This window comes from Dryobates pubescens, chromosome Z (genome assembly GCF_014839835.1).
Source record: "Dryobates pubescens isolate bDryPub1 chromosome Z, bDryPub1.pri, whole genome shotgun sequence".
Classification (NCBI taxonomy): domain Eukaryota; kingdom Metazoa; phylum Chordata; class Aves; order Piciformes; family Picidae; genus Dryobates; species Dryobates pubescens.
In genome coordinates, this window is record NC_071657.1 from 3,808,661 (window position 1) to 3,829,018 (window position 20,358).

Below are 20,358 nucleotides of genomic sequence, written 5' to 3' on the forward strand. Positions count from 1 at the left end.
TTTGTGCCTGAAGAGGCAATGTGCAGAACTGTCAAGGGGTAGAACTTCTTGTGATTGCCCCATGGCAGAAGCCTTAGTAAAAGAGTTAGAGAAACCAAAGCCTACCACATCAGCTCTTCTGCCAACGTGCTCATCCTGACTCTGGGGGAGGAGAGCAGTCAGCAAAACTATGGCCACGTTTCCCAACAAAGCAAAACACAGACACAGCTGAAGCATTTGCTCAAATAACATGTACTTACCACTATGTACAGAGGGGAAAGTTCCCAGAAGACACTGAGGGCACGGAGGAGGAAAGGCTGCTCAGTCTCCAGGTGCTGACATACAGCTCCTGAGGCACAGCTCCATGCACGCCTCTTCCTTTAGGATCCCTGGGATCACTCTCTCCAAAAGCTCCTCCTCAATCTCCTCAACCTGTCTCAATGCCTCTGTGTAGGCAGCCTGATCTTGCACCAGATGCGCAAAGAGGTTGGGTGGCTTAGATCTTCTGAAGTCTGGAGGCAAGATGATCTCCTCGGGCACGTTTGCATTACCAAAGAAGAAGCTGTCGAGCTGCTTCTCTTCCAGAGCGTAGTGCAGGTACCTCATGACATCTGCCATGCGCATGAGGCAGTCCCCTCCGCGCCAGCCTGACACGGGGGTGGTGTTGAGGACGTGCATGAAAACTGTCTTGATCATATCAGGGGTAAAGACTGTGCCCTTCATTATGGTGGTGCAGAGGTGTAGGCACTTGAGGTGGTAGCTGCCATATGGAACCTCTTCGGCTATTTGGATGAAGAACTTCCTCTCTGCCACAAGGTAGCTCTCTGCCCAAATTGTGCTTGGGGTGTTGCTGTCTGCTCTAGGGGGGCTGCTGAAGAAGATATCTGAGGCACCTTGCTGTACCCCAAACAAGATGTCAAGCATGAAGGTGTCTCCGGAGTGACTTTTCAGCTGCATCAGGCAGGAGGTCTGGCTGTCGGGCAGCACCTTCATCTCGTAGTGACGTGACTCAAGCAATGTCACCCAGGCTTTCTTCACCAAACCCTTGAACCAGCGGGCGAGTTTAGCCACATCAAGGTATGAGTTGGTGCAGAGGATGTCCAGGACCTTAGGCATCTGGTTCTCAGGACGGTGGAGGAAGCACAGCGCCTTCAGTCCTCCACAGGTGCATTCCAGCTCCACACGGATGCGGCAGTCCCTGCCTGGAATCTGCTGCCTGCTCCCTAGTGGCTCCAGGTGGAACCTGTGTCCAATGGGTGGCTTCAGGGGCAGAAGTAGGTGGTAGATAACACGATCAGCTTCATCGGGACTCCATCCTTCGAAGCCACTGCCCACACCAATGGCATTCTGCAGCTCTGGCCAGAAACTATTTGACAGGCGCATTCGCAAGTTGTGCAGCAGCTTATCCACCAGCCCCTTCACCACCAGTCTCCTGGAGATGATTTTCTGCACAGGCCACTTGATGGACCTGTCAAAAATCATGTCTGATAACTTCTCCTCTTCCAGACCTTCTAGAGCTCTTCCTTCCTCATTTTCTTCATCCATGCTGATGGCCAAGACGTCCTCCTTGGTTCGGGCTGAGTCTGCCTCAGGGCATCTTTTCCTGAGCCACCAGCAGAGGCAAAACAGGAGAAGTAGCACTCCAGCAATGGCAGCAAAGAGCACAGCTTCCCAGGCTGTGATGATCTGCCCCTGAGGCCTCTGCTGCTGGATCATGGGCACCAGGCTCCACTGAGGTCGGCTTCTCCTCTCCATCTCCTCCATCAGATGAGTCATCTCCTGCTTCATCTCCTTCTCCCGCTCCTCCATGCGCTTCCATGCGGCCTCATCCGGCTTCTCATGAACCTTCACTGAGAACAGGATTAGGCCTTGCAGAAGCAAAGCTAGGAGCTTTGTAGCAGCCATGGCCTGCAGGAGAAAGGAGAGAAGGGATTCAGTGGGGCTGGAATAATGGAATTAGTGGTGGAGACCAAGCACGGAAATAGCAGATAATTAGGGTCAGGTAAGACCTCAAGGGAGGCAGGCAGCTGGGATGCTGCAAGGGTCTGCATCCAGCCCCAGCTTCAGGGTGCTACTCTGAGCACCTGGTGCCTTAGTGTTGAGGAATGGCTTGAATCTCAGGGACATGGTTCTACGGAACAAGTGTTTGAACAAAGTGTGTAGGCCGTTCTCCATCTTGTTGTTTACTGCTCACAGTTGGATGATGTGCTGATGCAGCAAGGTCACCATAGCTTTGTGGATGTGCTTGCAGCTGTGCACAGGATAACAGCATGTGAAACAAAGTGTATGTGAAACAAAGAACTAGTTAGAGAGGAGGTTGTGAAATTGCACGTAGACCTAACCGCAAGGAGGCTGGATATTATATTGTAACCCTGAACCAATAGCCAATGGAATAATGACATCTGTGCTTATTTAGCTGAGATGCTCTGTAAGGTGTGCATTTGAACAATAAAGTTGGAGCTTGCTTATCAATCATATTGATTGCCACTTGTCTTCCCTTGCCATCGTCCCGACACCTTAGTGCAGGGTGAGGCCTCCTATGCCCCAGGGAGCTACCCCTCTGCCTTGGCTCTCATCCACCCTCCCCTCCCTACACCCACACTTACCGTTAGCCGAAGCTCTACTGAGGCACTGCTGCCCAGTGCCGCAGTTATAGCTGCTCACCCATTGTGATGTCACAAACCACACAGGATGGAGTTGCCAGGACCACTGGCCACATGCACTGGCCCAGTCCAGTGACTCACAGCCATCCAAGGCAGCCACGCCCACTGGCCACGCCCACTGGCTCTGTTCAGTGACTCACAGCCACCCAAGGCAGCCAAAGCCCTGACCCCTACAAAGTGCAAAGCCAACATGGAGGTTGTGGTGCCCAGGGTCTCCTCTTCCCAGGCAGAGAGACCTCAAAGAGCCTTACAGAAAGTCAGATCAGATGACATGATCCTGGGACCTGCTGTTGCTCCTTCAGATGCCATCCACAGAGCTGGAATCATCTCCCTTGGTGCTGGCCTCTCTCATGTGGTTGTGGCTGTGCTCTTGGTGCCTTCATAACACAAATGGTGGCATGCTGGTGGTGTGGCATGGGATGGCAGGATGGGGCCTGGCAGCAGGAGGCAGCATGATCAAAGACCTTGGCAGTCTTTGGCCTTACATTCTCATTGGATTTCCCCTTCAGGTGTCCCAAAATGCAGCTATGAGAGCACCTCTTCCACTGCACAACTGCTGTTAGTGCCCTGCTTCTCCAAAGCATGGCAGAGACAGAGTGAGTGTGCGCCTTGAATTGCAACCACACTCATGGAAGATCTTGCCACCTCACTGGCCTTGCCCAAGGGTCAGGCTGTAGGGCTCCAAGGCCTTGCTTTGCCTATGACTCCCCACCTCGGAACCCACTTCACACTTTCTGCCTGCACAGGCAATGGTGGTAAAGCTGTGGAAGGACAGAAGTTCTTGGGATTGCCCCATGGCAGATGCATAGGCCGGGCAGGGAACCTTACATGTCTCAGAACTGGTGAAGCATGAGCCCACCACCTCAGCTCTTCTGCAGCGTGCTCAGCCTGCCTCTGTGGCAGCTGAGCAGTCAGCAACCTATGCCCGTGTTTCCCACTAAAACAAAGCACAAGCACAACGTTAACTTACAGCTGTGCACAGAGGAAGGAGTGGAAGGCCTGGAAGAGGCTGGGGTGGTCAGTGTCCAGGTGATGACTGGAGTCTCTCTCACAAGCCTCCTAACAATGGCCTCTTCCGCAGCATCAGTCCAGAATTCTGTCAGTACTAGCCCTGGATAATCAGCTGATTTTCTTGAGGGTGCAGATGGCTCCTTTAGTGGTGTCCCTGAAGATGCTTCTGTCACTTCAGAAGAGATGCAAGTTAAACCACAGACCCTCATGGAAAAGAGCATTTTTTTCCTGACCCCTGCTACTCTTAAGCCACTTGTGGAGATTCTTGCCACAAAAAGGGCCATAGTGAGACAAGAGAAAGGAAACATTTCCAGGCTTGATTGGAGAGCTTGTGTGGACTGACTAACAGTTTATATCAGGCTAGAAGCAGTAAGAAAAAAAATAGGTATGAGTGAGCAGTCAGCAACCTGTGGCAGTTTCAGGCTACACATTTAAAATTTAGCTGCAGATTTCCAGCAGAAAAGTAGAAAAACATAAATAATTCACTATTGGGTGTGAAATGGAAAACAAAAGATTATTCTAAACAAATTCACTGGACAGATTGTCTGGATTAGAAGCACTTGTTCCATAATATCTTTCACATTTCGCTTCCATGCCCATTCCTTTTCAGAATCACAGAATCACCAAGATTGGAAGAGACCTCAAAGATCATCAAATCCAACCTGTCACCCAAGACCTCATGACTAGACCATGGCACCAAGCGTCACGTCCAATCCCATCAGGCAGTTGTAGACAGCAGAAAGGTCTCCCCTGAGCCTCCTCTTCTCCAGGCTAAACAATCCCAGCTCCCTTAGCCTCTCCTCATAGGGCTTGTGCTCGAGACCTCTCCCCAGCCTCGTTGCCCTTCTCTGGACACATTCAAGTGTCTCAATGTCCTTCTTAAAATGAGGGGCCCAGAACTGGGCACAGTGCTCAAGGTGTGGGCTAACCAGTGCAGTGTACAGGGGCACAATGACTTCCCTGCTCTTGCTGGCCACACTGTTCCTGATACAGGCCAGGATGCCATTGGCCTTTTTGGCCGCCTGGGCACACTGCTGGCTCATCTTCAGTCAGCTGTCAACCAGTACCCCCAGGTCCCTTTCTGCCTGGCTGCTCTCCAACCACTTTAACCCTAGCCTGTTGCACTGCATGGGCTTGTTATGACCAAACAGACTCTCCACAACTACCTGAAGGAAGGTTCTAGAAAGGTGGAGGTTGGTCTCTTCTCCCAGGCAACCAGCACCAGAACAAGAGGACACAGTCTCAAGCTGCACCAGGGCAGGTGTAGGTTGGAGGTTAGGAAGAACTTCTACATAGAGAGAGTGATTGCCCATTGGAATGGGCTGCCCATGGAGGTGGTGGAGACACCATCATTGGAGGTGTTTAGGAGGAGACTTGATAGGATGCTTGGTTGCATGGTTTAGTTGATTGGGTGGTGTTGGATAATAGGTTGGATACGATAATCTCAAAGGTCTCTTCCAACCTGGTCTATTCTATTCTATTCTATTCTATTCTATTCTATTCTATTCTATTCTATTCTATTCTATTCTATTCTATTCTATTCTATTCTATGCTATCCTATTCTAAACAGATGGGTAAACCAAGGCAAATTCTCTCACATATTAGTTGTTGTTCTTTAGCCTTGAAACTTCCTGTAATAAACAGCATTTTGCAATTATCACTGTTGAGTTACTGAATTCTGGTCACTATATGCCTCTATCTAAAGGCTAATACAGTTAAAAAGTTGTATTTCTCCTCTTTGCTTCTACTTTTGCTGATGGTTGTGCTTCAGCTTACACTGATGACTTACTTAAGCTTCTACTTCTCTGATGTCTCTCTTGACTGCCAAGAGTTTCTATTTTGTGAAGAGCAGAAATGTAGACATTTTAAATTAGATGTTAGGAACACCCTAAAATTTGCATTGCAGCTGAGAGGAAAACAAAACTAAACAAAGCAATGCACAAGCCTGCAAACCAACAGGCTCATCAGATTCAATGTTTTCCTGGTTTTGTAGTCTTCTATATTCAATAGCATTCAGGACTCTATAGTAACTGGAGTAGAGGCTTAAAAATTGGGTGATAAATCTGTGATGTGCACATGGAGATGAGGAGGGAGAAGCACTGAATTATGTTGGTGCACTGAATAGGAACAGAAGTATTAATGAGTTTTAGCCTGAGCATTTCTGATTTAAAACTATTGTAATGCATCAAGTCTGGCTACTGTCCTGCACATTGGTGTCTCTTATGTCAATTCACACAAACAGTGTAGAACAAAGTGATTAATGTGATGAACACAAAATAAGGTGTAACTTCATTTCATTCTTCTCATTTTTATATTTGGCTTATACTAAGTTAAATCCAGGATAAGGTCAAAGTTTTGAAAATATATTTGTGCTGGAAGGTTCTTAAAATTGTCCTTGTTGAAGTTGCTGAAAGTTGAACCTTGCTCCGGAAAGCAGCTGTCTGTGTTGACTGAACAGATATCAGGGGCAACTACATCTAGACAACTCGTGATGAAGTGAGGTGAACTCAACACATTGCATTTCTTCCTCTCCATCTAAGCTGGTAAAGTTGATCCTATTGACCCAGTGAAACAAAATGTGACAGATGTCTCCCAGCTGAGACCCTACAACATAAACAAAAATTAGGAATCTTCACAGGAAAGGGAGACCTTCAGACTTTACTGCCAAGTTAATTTTAGTTACACTGGAGAGTGAGTCAAATAGCTTTGCTGTAGTAAAATCCCCATCCAAGATGAAACCAAGTAACCTCTCTGCTGAGAGGAAGATAAATAGTGTTTCTTTGTTCCAATATTAGACCATTTTTGTTGTCTCTACTAATGCAGGCATGTGCCTTTTGTGTTTTGAGTTCTTTTGATTCCTTAGACCACTACTGAAAGAAAAAGAATCAAATAAAAGAAAACTAATTTTAAGTAGCATTAATTATATATTGCAAAGTTTTATAGCTGCTTTAGGAATCCATGTGAGGGAAATTGTTCTGGCAGGAATGTTTTATAACTGTTATCAGAGAAAATAAAGCACACACACGTGAGCAATCCTGCTACTAAAAGTGTCACACACTTTTAGCGGTGAAAGGATGCCACTGGCTTCCCAGAACTTCAGTTATCAGTTTTCGATGTACAACTCATATTCCACCCACTGTCCATCCACAAATGGCCTACAGATCCCAAATGGCTTCTCTTGACTCCATGGCATCAGAGTCCCAGCAATCTTTAGCCGGGCTTGTATGGTCACACGAGGTCACAAAACAGTCGCTTCTCACCTCGTATTGCAGTGGATAGTCCAGAAAAGAAGCTCCTCAGAATAACTTTCCCTCTACCTCAAATAGATAGAAAACTTTCAGTCAGTCAGTACATCCTCAGGCAGACTACCACTAATGGCTGTGCTACAATTCAGCACGACCTGGAGAACTGGGCAGGGAGAAACCTAAGGGCAAGCATAATGGCCCGCACCTGGGCAAGAACCCCATCCACTAGTACTGGCTGGGGGCTGCTCTGCTGGAGAGCAACTCTGGAGAGAAAGACTTGGCACTGTTACTACCCGGTTATCCTGTACCAACTCTGGCCAGCAAGGCGGCTCGTGCTAGGTCAAAGAATCCCCCTCGGAGTAAATAAAGGCCAAGCGACGCCAAATGGCTGATGAACTGCGTTTATTAGATGGGTCCGGAGGACGGTGAGAACGGGAAAACGAAGGAGAGGGAACAGTAGAAACGGGCAGTGAGAAAACGAATCAAGGAGCGAAGGAAGAGATCTCATCATTTCCCTAGATTCAGATGGTAGGATTAGCACAGGAACAGTCCCAAATTCTTTGTGGCAGGCGGACACGGCTGCATCAACGAAAACGGAGCAGTGCGAGCAGTCCAAACCCGAGCAAGTAGAGCAGCACGGGCAAGAGGGCAGTCCGGGCCGTGTGGGCAGGGCGCAGCGGGACAGGAGCAGAGGGGAGGAGGGGTGGGTGGGGGGCAGATAGTGCGGAGCTGGTGGGCGGTGCCGAGCGGTGCGCAGCAGAGGGAACAGCGCGATGGGGCCCGCTCTGCCGGCCTTGCCGAGCCGAGCCGCCCCGCGCCTCGCTCACACGTGGCCGCCCGCAAGTTGCCGCTCCCCCATCAGCCCTTGCGGCGCGGGGACTGAGCTGCCGGAGCTGTGCGGCGGCAGCGTGCGCGTGGGCGTTTCGGTGGCGCTGTTGCGGTGGGTCTGAGCCACGCCGCCGGCCGCGGGTCACCTACAGCGGATCGCCTACAGTAAACCACACAGCAGCACATCCGGGTAGGTTTTGAATGCCTCCAGAGGCAGAGACTCCACACCACCCAGTCTTACCCTTTCCTCAGTAGAGAGAGACTCCATCTTCCTCGTCATCTCTGTGTCCCTGTGCTGGGATCTCTCGAGTAGCTCCTTGTCCTTGAACTGGGAACTGGATGCAGTATATCAGATGAGGCCTTGCCAGGGCAGACTAGCAGGGGAAGAGGCTCTCCCTAGACTGGCTGGTCACTCTAATGAATGTAGCCCAGAATGCCCCTGGCCGTATTAGTTGCGAGGACATGTTGCTGGCTCTCGGGCAGCCGGTCGTACACCACGAGTCCCTGTGAGATCCCGGTCGCTTTGTTGTCTCAAGCTTAACCTATGATATCATGGAAGTTTTTTTTTCTTTTAAAGAGTTCTCAGTTACTTGGATTTCTAAATAACGTGGAAAGTTACCCAAAGCTATTCTGAACCTCAGAAGGTGCTTGTGGTTGATTGATTTGACCTTGCTTTAATTGCGAATAAAATCACACCAGCAAAGTAGTTTCTTTATACTTTGGATGTCTGGAAACACTGCCACGTGCACACTCAAAAAGCATACACTACTGTGTTCTTTCAGACCCCTGCCTAAAATGGCCATGTGTCAGACTTGATGAGGGGCTGAGCAACCTGATCTAATTGGGGATGGCCCTGCTTACTGCAGCGGGGGTTGGACTAGATGACCTCAAAAGGTCCCTTCCAACCCAAGGCATTCTATGATTCTTTCCTATATTCCATCTTTTGGGTTTTAGAATACAAAAGGTAGTAAATCTGGTGCCATTTTAAATTGTTTTGTTTGTTTCAACTTGTATTATTAAGTAAGAACAGAGTTCTAGGGCATTCTGTGCTCTTCAGTCACAATGTCTGTTGTTCAAGGTACAAATCTCCATTTTACCCTCCCAGAAATTGTTCCTACAGGCTTAATATCAGTACAGGTGCTAGAAATTGTTCATACAGTCTTACCATCAGCACAGGTGCCTGGGAGTGTAGCTTATCTTCTCTTGCAGTGAAAATTATGTTATGCAAACCTTTGGATCAGAAAGAACTGCCAGGCCTGTTTCCATTTTAGCAGTATTGCTTTCTGAATTTCTTGGACTTACTATTCCAGTATAGGAAGGGAACCTTGGCAGAGAATGAGAGCCACTGATTTTCAGCTTTTGTAGTGTCTTGAAAAATCCCTTAAATGCAGAAAGCCAGAGGACTGATTAGGATAGGTGGATGACAATCAGGAAAGATGATGATCCCTCTTAGGTTAAGAAGTTAGGTTAAATTAATCTCACCTTTCAACTTCTTCAGATGAAACTTCTGGGAAAAGCTCTTCCCCATAAACACACAATCACTTTTTCAAGTTCCTTTGAAACCCTTATGGCTGTGCAATAGAAGGTCATTTCAGATACTGTGTACTTAAGAATGTTAAAATTTTCCACTCCTGCTCTGTCTTTTTGGAATAATGTTAATACCTCTCTAAATAGAAGGTCAAAACACTTGTCTCCAGTGGGACTTGAAGCACTGTTAACTGTTACTGCCTCAAAACAAACTTCTCCTAACCAGCAGCACCTAAACACTTTCAGACCTCCAGAGGGACCAGATTTAAAGGCAAGGTAAAGAGCGTTGCTTCTTCATCCCTCATACACCAAGCTGGTCATCTCATTCTCCAAGTCAGGTTGGTCAAGCATGATTTCTCTGCTGCTGCTGATTTCACTGTTACACATCCATCACCGTCTTATCCTTGGTATGTTTGAGAGTGGTTTCTAGGATGTTCTTTCATCAGCTTTCTACAACCAAGGTGATGCTTATCAGCCTGGGTTGGGTTTTTTTGATCTTTCTTCCTGGACTTCTGGAAGACAGAAGTGACATTTTCTCTCCTGCAGTCCTTAAAGACTTCCCTTAGATCCCATGAGCTTTCAAACATAATTGCAAATGGCTTCACAATTGCATGGGCCAGCTCCTTCACCCCTGGTGGGTGCACCCCAAGACTGCCAACCTATTTGTATGTGTCCAGTTTGTTTAATTGCCCCCTAGTTTAATCATTCTTCACCAAGAGTAAGCCTTTCTTATTCCAGACTTTCCATCTGTTCTTAAGGGCCCTAGCATTGCTAAAGGCCATTGTCAGTAGTGAAGACGGAGAGAAGGCAGCATTGAGCATCTCGGCATTTGATGTGTCTTTTATCAGCAGGACTCTTGTAGCAAGTTCACATTCTTCTTGTTGAAGTACTTCAGTAAAACCTCCTTGTTCCCTTCATATTCCTTTTAGCCTTTGTTGCTTTAGTCATAAGTAATACAAGTTGTGCTTCCTTGTGTATATTACATTTTCTTGCTGGATTGGGCAAATTCCTGTTACTGTCACATACTTTTCCTTTCTCATGCTCCTCACTGAAATTTGAAAATCAGGGCTTAGCTCACTGCTTGTTTCAGGACAGAAAAAAAATTAAAATAAGTAGTGAAAGTTTTCCTTTTTCTCAGCTATATCTTCATTCTGCATCTTGAATACTTTGTGCAAATACACAGCATTTTGTCCTTGGATTTACTCTGCCAACAGGCACATCAGTTCTTCGTCATAAGGACATCCTCTTGAAATCATTTTGCATTAGGCCCCGCAATCGCCTGGACACGATTATTATGCACAGTCAACAAACTGGGTTCTCCATAACCCAGCCATGTATCAATCACCACTGAGATTCCAGACATTTAGAGGAATACCAGGGGCCTTATGTCTGCTAAGATACTTCCAGCATGATTGGATTAGTAAAGATTTTACAAGTTTCAGGTAGGCTACAGAAGCACTGCAGTGACCCTGTCCACTTTTATTCTGACTTGAACACGGAGAATGGAAATGGTAAATTAATTGCCCTAGCACCATTTAAATGACACTATTTCTGTAACCAAGTCTTTCTGTCTCATTTAAATATGTGGCTAGTGAGTTCCTAAGTGAAAACAAACTGCTCTATCTCCATCTCAAGGAAAGTTAAACTGATTTATAGGAACTGAGCATCTGGCTTCTATAAATTCCAAGTTGTTTAGCTGGAATACATGGCATATTTTATGATAAAGAGGACAATTCCCTTTACTGCAAATTTTCTACTCCATATTGTCTGGTAAAAGGCTGTACTCTGTGGCTTGATAACTAGACAGAAAATAGTAGGCAGTAGGAAATCTCTGTATGAATTAATATGAATTCCACCATTCCTAAGAAAAAAAAACCATACTATAATCACCAAGCAATGGGCTAAATTTGTAGTATAATGTTACACTGTTCCCTCCTTAATGAACCTGATGGCATAGGCAGAACATTTGGCCAAGATATCAGTGGAAAGGAAAAGCTGAACGTCTTGAAACAGCATTTTGTGTTTTTTTATGGATACAATCATTTTTTTACTATCCCCATAGAAACTAGCTCAGAAAAAAATTATTATCGTAAATATAACATTCAAACATTAATAAGAGTAAGCAGAGTGTGACCCTTGGGATGCATTCTTTTTATAACACAGGGTAATGTTTTATTGAGCAATGGATGGATCCTTAATGAACCATAACGTTCATGCTTTACTCTGAAACATTGCTCTTGTTTTAGGTCTCCTAGATTCTCTATAGAAAATTTGCATCCTAGCCTAATGATTGGAAATCTGCTGACATCTTTCAGGAGCTATGTATTTTATTTTAAAATACTGTATATTGAAGTAGAATTATGGAGATTTTTGCTGTTGCATGCTTTCTTTTCCTCTCCTTATCATGAGCCATTCAATAATAAAATCACATTTCATATTCAAGAGTACCACAATATTGGTATTACTCTTGTGAATCTAGTTCTCAGTCAAACCTTGGAAGGAGTTTGTTCCCACTCAGAAAGGTACATTATATACTTCAGGAGCATGGTCTGGGAAGATAAGGTTCTCAGGCCCAAATAGAAAGGCTATAATAATACTGTCTGATAAGCTTTCCAATAGGAATGCAATGTGATTTATTTATGGTAATTAGTTCAGTTAGTTAGAACAATGTGCTATCTGTGGCAGCAAAAATGAGACCACCATCTGCCCTTCACTTGTGCAGAGGTGCTGGGTTGCAGCATACGGTGTGATGCCACATATGAGGGCAGATGCCACCCGCCGCTCAGTGTTGTGGGGCTGCCACCATGTGATGATGAAGGTGACAAGCATGGAAAGCCTCATGCTGATGGTTGCTGCAGATGTAGTGGCACACTTCACTCATAAGAGAGAAGTATCGATATGTTTACTGATAGAAAACATCAATTTAACAAAGTTTGATAATAGATCTGACAGTGGTTAAATAAGATAGGTGGCAAAGTACGCTTGGTTATTTCCTGCACAGAGAGGACAGGGTCAGACAAATTTGTCAAGGAGACCTTCCCATTGAGCCATCCAGTTCAGAAAGACCCCTCTGCTCTCTAAACCCCTTCTCACAGAGTGGTCTAGGTACAGCTAGATCTAATCCCAGTCCCAGACTTGGTCAATTGTGGCAATGCCAGCGACGAGCAGTGTGAGCAGTCTGGCAGTGCAGGCCTAGAGCCTGAGATGGTGGTAGGCCATGCTCAGCATGAGTGCAGAGCCAGCTAGCAGTGTACCAAACAGTGCTGTGCCTGCAGCGTGTAACTAAAACAAGGCACTGGTAGCTATAAACACAGCAAGTTGTCTTGGGACAACAGGACATGGACCTGCATCAACAAGCCTCGCGTGTCATCAGTAGTTGGACCGATAATCTCTAGTAGTGTGATGTGTGGTCACTCCTAGGGAACCAATGAGTCCATGCCAACAAGGCACTCCGAGTTTGTCTAAGTTGTAGAAGTTCCCTTGCTACACACTTCTGCCTTTCCTATCCCTTCTTCCGTGCTTTGCTTTGCTGTGCTATACTCACACCGTAGGCCTGCACCATAGGCCTGCAATACTGGAACAGTAAAGGAACAATACTCGATCATACTGGTCAGCTGTATTGATTCCAGTCTCCATCGTCCCATTAGTCAATGATTTATGTCCAACAGATTGTATATGTGCAATCAGTCCTTCATATAAAATTAACTAATATTTTAATGTTTAGCATGCTGTTGATCACTGAGAATATGTTGTGGTGGTACCTTGAGGAGTAACCTTGAAAGGTCTCCCTACTCGGGTTGCTCAGTGGGTCCTGGACTGTCCACTGTTTACGGACTAAGGTAACTAGTTTACAGTCATGTCTACGGTCAACTGGAGAAGTTAGCTTCTTCCAGATTTGGCTGGAGTCAGATATTGTCCAAGAGTGTAGTTAGGTGGGCACCTTGTTCATGATAGCCCTTGGCTATTTTATTCTTACCTGTCTCCTCCAAATCAATGTGGCAAACATATGTAGCAGCCCTCGTGACCAAATGAATCCATTATGGCAGCCACAGGTGGTTATCACTTGAACAGGGAAATGCTGGGGAAGAGGAGAGTGGGAGCACATTGTGACAATGATAAATGGATGCTCAGGTATAATGTCAAAGTGACACAGTACACCAGTCACCCTTTATTACTAGGTGTGCCTTTACTATTGAATACTACAAGACATGGTAAATACACTTACCAAACACCACACATTGAGAGCATTAGAATAGAATAGAATTAACCAGGTTGGAAAAGACCTTCAAGATCATCAAGACCAACCCATCACCCAACACCATCTAATCAACTAAACTATGGCACCAAGTGCTTTATCCAGTCTCTTCTTAAACACTTCCCGTGGTGGTGACTCCACCAGCTCCCTGGGCAGCTCTGCTACTTTACTTTTGACTTTGTACTGCTTCTGGGTATAGTTCTGTCATCTTTCCTCCCATTTTCAGTTTTGTCCACTCCTGTCCTCAACTTTTTGTCTCCTCCTAAGGGATTACTGTTTTCCAATGGCCACCCCCAATGTGTAGGTGATACATTGTGGTGTCTGGGACACATTGCCCCACTAACTATGTGGTCCTATCCTATATCTCTTTGGCTTTTCCCCAGCCAAAGGTCCATTAGTGGATGTCCCCAAGGTCTCTGCTTCATTCTGACCTCATGCCCCAGATGTCTTACAGCAATTGTGACATTAGCAGCAGTTACATTACATAATCTAACAGTGCTGTATTAATCTAACCATAGAATCAGTTCAAACTGGATGAAAGTGCTCTAGGTGTCATTTAGCTGAGTTGTGCTTTGAGGTAGGCTTCATACTGTGACATCTTCAATGACAACTTGCTAGCCACCTCCCAGTGGCTGGGCAGAAAAAAGTTTCCATTTTTTAAATAAGGGTTCTTGAAATTACTGACCTTCGTTTCTCTTTCCCTGTGGGTTTGGCTGTCATTCAACCTGCAATGTGTTCTTCCCTTCTTTTTCCACACATGCTCAAACTACTTTGGTAAATTAAACACAAGCTGTCCATTATTACTGAGTTGTTTCTCCCCCTTCCCCTCCCCCTCCCCCTCTCCCTTCCCCTCCCCCTCCTCCTCTCCCTTTCCTTTTTTTTCTTTGTTGAAACAATGGGAGAAACAAACCAACAAAAAAAATCAAAGAAGATACTTAATTTTCAATAAGTAGTGTTTACTTCCATGCTTGCCTCTAGAAATTAAACCACCATGCACCACACATCATTTCCCTAAACCACTCTTTGTTGACACAGGGACTGGTTTTTTCACTGAAAAGACTCTTGAAAATGTAGTCAAATACTAACATCTTCAGTGCCTATCTTTTGCTTTACAGCCTATTTTCAAAGCCCAAGCAAGACAGGATTTTATTAAGAATAAGTTTGTTAATAGGCCTTAATAAAATAAATAATGTTCAGCATCTTCCCACAGAAGCAAACTAAATAAAGCCATTACCCTCACAAAAGCCTGAGGGAAGAATTAAAAAACAAACAAAGAAAGAAAACCCAAACAAACAAACAAAAGAACATCTTTATTATTATATGGTTTCACTTCCAAGAATCTCCTTTATTCCTTACAGTTACAAGGTCAGGCTTCTTCCAAAAATGTGTCATGGGGATCTCCCAGAGCTGGATTCTTGTCTTCTGCATCAGGCCTTCCTCATGGTAAAATGAGAAATACTACCTTGTTCTACCAAGGTTTATTCTGAGTATAAATTAATTCCTGGATCTTCCTGCATAGCTGTGCTAAATGTCAAGGGTTTGATAGTAGAAGTGAGGCTTGGAGGTGTGGCTGCAGAGATAGCTTCTATAAGAAGCTCTCCCTATGTCTGGTAAAGCAAATGACAGCTGGCTCGAAGACAGATCACCACTGCTGGAGCCTGAATCAGTCAGCAGCACTGCTAGCACCTCTGGGGTAACATATTTAAGGAAGTGTAAATACTCTTTTCAGGGACAGCTGTGAGAGAAGAGTGAGAAAATGTGCAATCAGAGAATCAATAAAGTTGGAAAAGACCTCAAAGATCATCAAGTCCAACCTGTCACCCAAGACCTCTTGACTACTAAACCACGGCACCAAGTGCCACGTCCAATCCCCTCTTGAACACCTCCAGGGACGGTGACTCCACCACCTCCCTGGGCAGCACATTCCAATGGCTAAGAACTCTGTCTGGGAAGAACTTTCTCCTCACCTCCAGCCTACACCTCCCCTGGCACAGTTTGAGACTGTGTCCTCTTGTTCTGGTGCGGGTTGCCTGGGAGAAGAGACCAACCCCCTTCTGGCTACAACTTCCCTTCAGGTAGTTGTAGACAGCAATGAGGTCTCCCCTGAGCCTCCTCCAGGCTAAACAATCCCAGCTCCCTCAGCCTCTCCTCATAGGGCTTGTGCTCAAGGCCTTTCACCAAGTGTTGTAGAAACAACTTTGCAGACTTCAAAGTGACCTCCCTGTCCTTATCTTGACCCATGAGCTTTTTATTGTATTTTCTACCCCTGTCCTGTTGGTGAGGGGCAGTGATAGAGCATCTTAGTAGGCACCTGGTAATCAGTCAAGGTCAATGCATCAACAGCTGCACATTCCAGTGGTTGTGTCATTGAACTCTTGGTTTTATGTCTTTCAGTTGGCTGAATAAAGCTTCACCACTGCAGTGTAAAAGAATCTCAAAATTCCTGTTCTGGCTGGGTGGATTTTATCTGAACAGAAGTTGACTCTAAATGGTATATACTTGGGTTTGGATTGTTGGGTTTGGGTTTGGGTTTATTTTTGACCTAGTAGGCAACTGTATACAGGAAACTGTACAAAATTGTTTTATATAACTTCAGAACCATCAATGTATAGAACAATGCATTTGAATAATGGGAAGCATGCATTAATAGACTGAAATAGGATGTGCTTTGGCAGGGCTGTTGGACTCAATGATCTCTGGAGGTCCCTTCCAACCTCTAATGCACTGTGCCACAGTGATACATTTCACGAGCAGTGATTCCCATTCAAAAGGAAGCCAAGTGGCTTTACTCACTTGGTTTCCATTGCTCAATATAGGATTGCATCTGCTTCTCCTTTGGAGGGAATTTTTGTTTAACTTGGAATTATGTGCAACTGTTTGGTTAAAAACTGCACCCAGGGGATGCTTCTCACTAAACCAGATAAATCAAGATCTGCCTTCTTTACAAGACAAAGGTAGAAGGGGTAGGACAACATTCACAAAGATTATCACGCAGACAATAAGAAGGCAAAAAGGGTGGAAGGAGTAGGACAAAATATACAAAGGTTCTTGTGTAGAAACCAAGAAGTAAAAGTGTAGAGAATGTAATTACCATGCTGAGGAGAAACAGTTTGATTAGCAGAGTTTCTAAGTAACTTAAAAAAACCCCACACAGGGTAAATTGGGTTGTGCTAAGTAGATTGTGTTAAGCACATTTTCCCCATTATTCTGTCAAAGTCTTTTAAAGAAGGGAGGAAGAAAGCATCTGGTTTTGTAAAGGTTTTCTTTTAGATAGATCAAATGTAATTTTTCTAAAAGAGGAATAATCAGTATTTCAGGGATGTCCTCTTGCAAGACATAGGTATGCCCAGGTGGCCAAGAAAGCCAACAGCATCCTGGCCTGTATCATCACTAGTGTGGCCAGCAGGACCAGGGAAGTGCTCATGCCCTTATACTCAGAAGTGGTGAGGCCACCCCTTGAATCGTGTTCAGTTTTGGGCCCCTCACTACAAGAAGGAGATTGAGATGCTGGAGCCTGTCCAGAGGAGAGCAATTAAGCTGGCGAAGGGTCAGAAGAACAAGTCTTAGGAGGAGAGGCTGAGGAAAAAAAGAGTCTGGAGAAAAGGAGGATGAGGGAAGAGAGCTTAATGTTCTCTAGGACTCCCTGAAAAGAAAGGCAAAGGGGTACTGAGGTGGGTGTTGATATCTTCTTCAAGGGGAGGAATGGCCTGAAATTGTGCCAGGAGAGGTTTAGGTTGGCTATTAGGAAACAATTATTTACTGAATGAGTGGTCAGACATTGGAACAAGTTGCCCAGAGAGGTGGTGGAGTGGCCATCCCTGGAGGTGTTCAAAAACCAGGTAGACATGGCACTTCAGAACAGGGTTTAATGGCTGTGGTAGTGATAGGTCAGTGGCTGGACTCAGTGATCCTAGGGGTCTTTTCCAACAAAACCAATGCTATGATTGTTTGTCTAAGTGGTGTTAAAAGAAAAGATTGTGCCTTGGTTCTCTATCAGTGTGCAAACAGGAAAATAAAGAAATCTTGTTGCATTTGAGCCAGACAAGTCAGGAAAACAAACACTGCATGGTTGGTCTCAGAGGCAGAACAAGGGAGATGGTCTCAATAATCAAGCAATGATCTTACACCCTGCACATCTTAGGAAGTTCCTCTTTGTTTTGCAGCTTCTAAATTGCATCTTTAACCATCAGTATGGGATTTCTTTCCTATTCTGTGCTTGCTAGGGCTTTGTTCAGAGTCGTGTTTCCTTGCCGCTTCACATTGCACGCTGCTGCTGAAGCCAGAAAACTGGTGGATTAATTGGACTGCTGATCCTACTCATGTAAATGACAATGTGTTACAAAGAGGCTTGCAGGGTGAGAAAGCCTGTCAGAGTGGACGACAATACACTGAGTTTGTCAAAGGAAATAAGCATTAAAAAGTTGGAAAATTACTAAAAGTATCAGTTAAGATGATGGATCTAAAAACATGGAAAGCTCAGAGAATGGGAAAGGATGAGGACAAAGACAGGAAAATAACTTTCCTAACAGTAAGGCCTGTATATAGGAGGGTAAAATCCTCCCCTGTGTGTGAGACAGTCTAGCTATGTCTATATATAGTCTATATATAGGGAGACACTTTCTGCCTCAGAACTCGAGGTGGAAGATGAGGGAATTGAGAGCCTGTGGGTTAAAATCAGAGGGCAGCCCAACAAATCTGACATCCTGGTTGGAGTCTGTTATAGACCACCCAACCATGATGAGGAGGCTGATGAATTATTCTATAAACAACTGGAGGCTGTTTCAAGATCATCAGATCTTGTCCTCGTGGGGGACTTCAACCTGCCGGATATCTGCTGGGAACTTAATTCAGCAGAGAGGAGGCAGTCCAGAAGATTCCTGGAGCGGATAGAGGATTGCTTCCTGACGCAGCTGTTAAGTGAGCCTACCAGGGGACAGGCTCTGCTTGACTTGCTGCTCTCCAATAGGGAAGGGCTAGTGGGAGATGTGACCGTGGGAGGCTGCCTAGGGTGCAGTGACCACAAGATAGTGAAGTTTTCAATCTGCAGGGAGATAGGGAGGAGCACCAACAGAACCTTCACCTTGGACTTCCGGAGGGCAAACTTCAGCCTCTTTAAGAAACTTATTTGTAAAGTTCCCTGGGTACCAACCCTCATGAACCGAGGGGTCCAGGAGGGTTGGACCTACTTCAAACAGGAGCTCTTGAAGGCACAGGAACTGGCGGTCCCCATGTGCCGAAAGATGAGCCGGCGGGGAAGGCGACCGGCCTGGATGGACAAGCAGCTCCTGAAGGATTTAAGGGAAAAAAAGAGGCTGTATCACCTTTGGAAGGAGGGGAAGGCTTCTCGAGGTATGTTTAAGGAAGTGGTTAGACTATGTAGGAATAAAATTAGAGAGGCAAAGGCCCAGTTGGAACTGAAGCTGGGCACCTCTGTGAAAGATAATAAAAAGCAATTTTACAAATATATCAATGCTAAAAAGAAGGGCAAGAAGAACCTCCACTCCTTACTGGACCTGGAGGGGAACATGGTGACCAAAGATGAGGAAAAGGCTGAGGTCCTGAACGCCTTCTTTGCCTCAATGTTTAACAGCAAGGTAGGAGTCCAGGATGAGTGGCCTCCTGCGCTGGGTAATAGGGTCGGGGAGCAGTGTAATGCCCCAGAAATCCATGAGGAATTAGTCCGGGACCTGCTGAGCCACTTGGACACCCATAAGTCCGTGGGACCGGATGGGATCCATCCTAGGGTGCTGAGAGAGCTGGCAGATGAGCTGGCCAAGCCGCTCTCCATCATTTTCCTCCAGCCCTGGCTCACTGGAGAGGTCCCAGATGACTGGAAACTGGCCAGTGTGGTCCCCATCCACAAGAAGGGACGGATGGAGGAACCTGGAAACTCCAGGCCAGTCAGCCTGACCTCAGTGCCAGGGAAAGTGATGGAACAGATTATCCTGGCGGCAATAACTGCGCACCTGAAGGATGGCCAAGGGCTCAGGTCCAGCCAACATGGATTTAGGAAGGGCAGGTCCTGCCTCTCCAACCTGATCTCCTTCTATGATCAGGTGACCTGTCTGGTGGATGTGGGGAGGCCTGTGGATGTGGTCTACATGGACTTCAGCAAGGCCTTTGACACCGTCCCCCACAGTAAACTGCTGGCTAAGCTGTCAGCTCGTGGTTTGGACCACAACACTCTGTGCTGGGTTAGGAACTGGCTGGAGGGCCGAGCCCAGAGAGTGGTGGTGAATGGTGCCACATCCAGCTGGCGGCCAGTCACCAGTGGCGTCCCCCAGGGATCGGTGCTGGGCCCCATCCTCTTTAACATCTTCATTGATGATCTGGATGAGGGGGTTGAGTCAGTCATCAGCAAGTTTGCAGATGACACCAAGTTGGGAACAGATGTTAGTCAGTTAGAGGGTGGAAAGGCTCTGCAGAGGGACCTTGACCGACTGGACAGATGGGCAGAGTCCAATGGGATGGCATTTAATAAGTCTAAGTGCCAGGTGCTGCACTTTGGCCACGGCAACCCCATGCAGAGCTACAGGCTGGGGTCAGAGTGGCTGGAGAGCTGCCAAACGGAGAGGGACCTGGGGGTGCTGATTGACAGCCGCCTAAACATGAGCCAGCAGTGTGCCCAGGTGGCCAAGAAGGCCAATGGCATCCTGGCCTGTATTAGGAATAGTGTGGCCAGCAGGAGCAGGGAGGTCATTGTGCCCCTGTACTCTGCATTGGTTAGGCCACACCTTGAGTACTGTGTCCAGTTCTGGGCCCCTTAGTTTAGGAAGGACATCGAGACACTTGAACGTGTCCAGAGAAGGGCAACAAGGCTGGTGAGAGGCCTTGAGCACAAGCCCTATGA

The 20,358-nt window shown here is 46.2% G+C and overlaps 1 protein-coding gene across 1 annotated transcript; it reads right to left on the reverse strand.

The window, feature by feature from the left end:
• Nucleotides 1–300: 300 nt before the first annotated feature.
• LOC128899473 (inositol 1,4,5-trisphosphate receptor-interacting protein-like 1) lies at nucleotides 301–1,884 on the reverse strand. The gene has a single exon (XM_054178767.1). It carries the CDS (start codon nucleotides 1,882–1,884, stop codon nucleotides 301–303), a length of 1,584 nt encoding a protein of 527 aa, XP_054034742.1.
• Nucleotides 1,885–20,358: the final 18,474 nt, after the last annotated feature.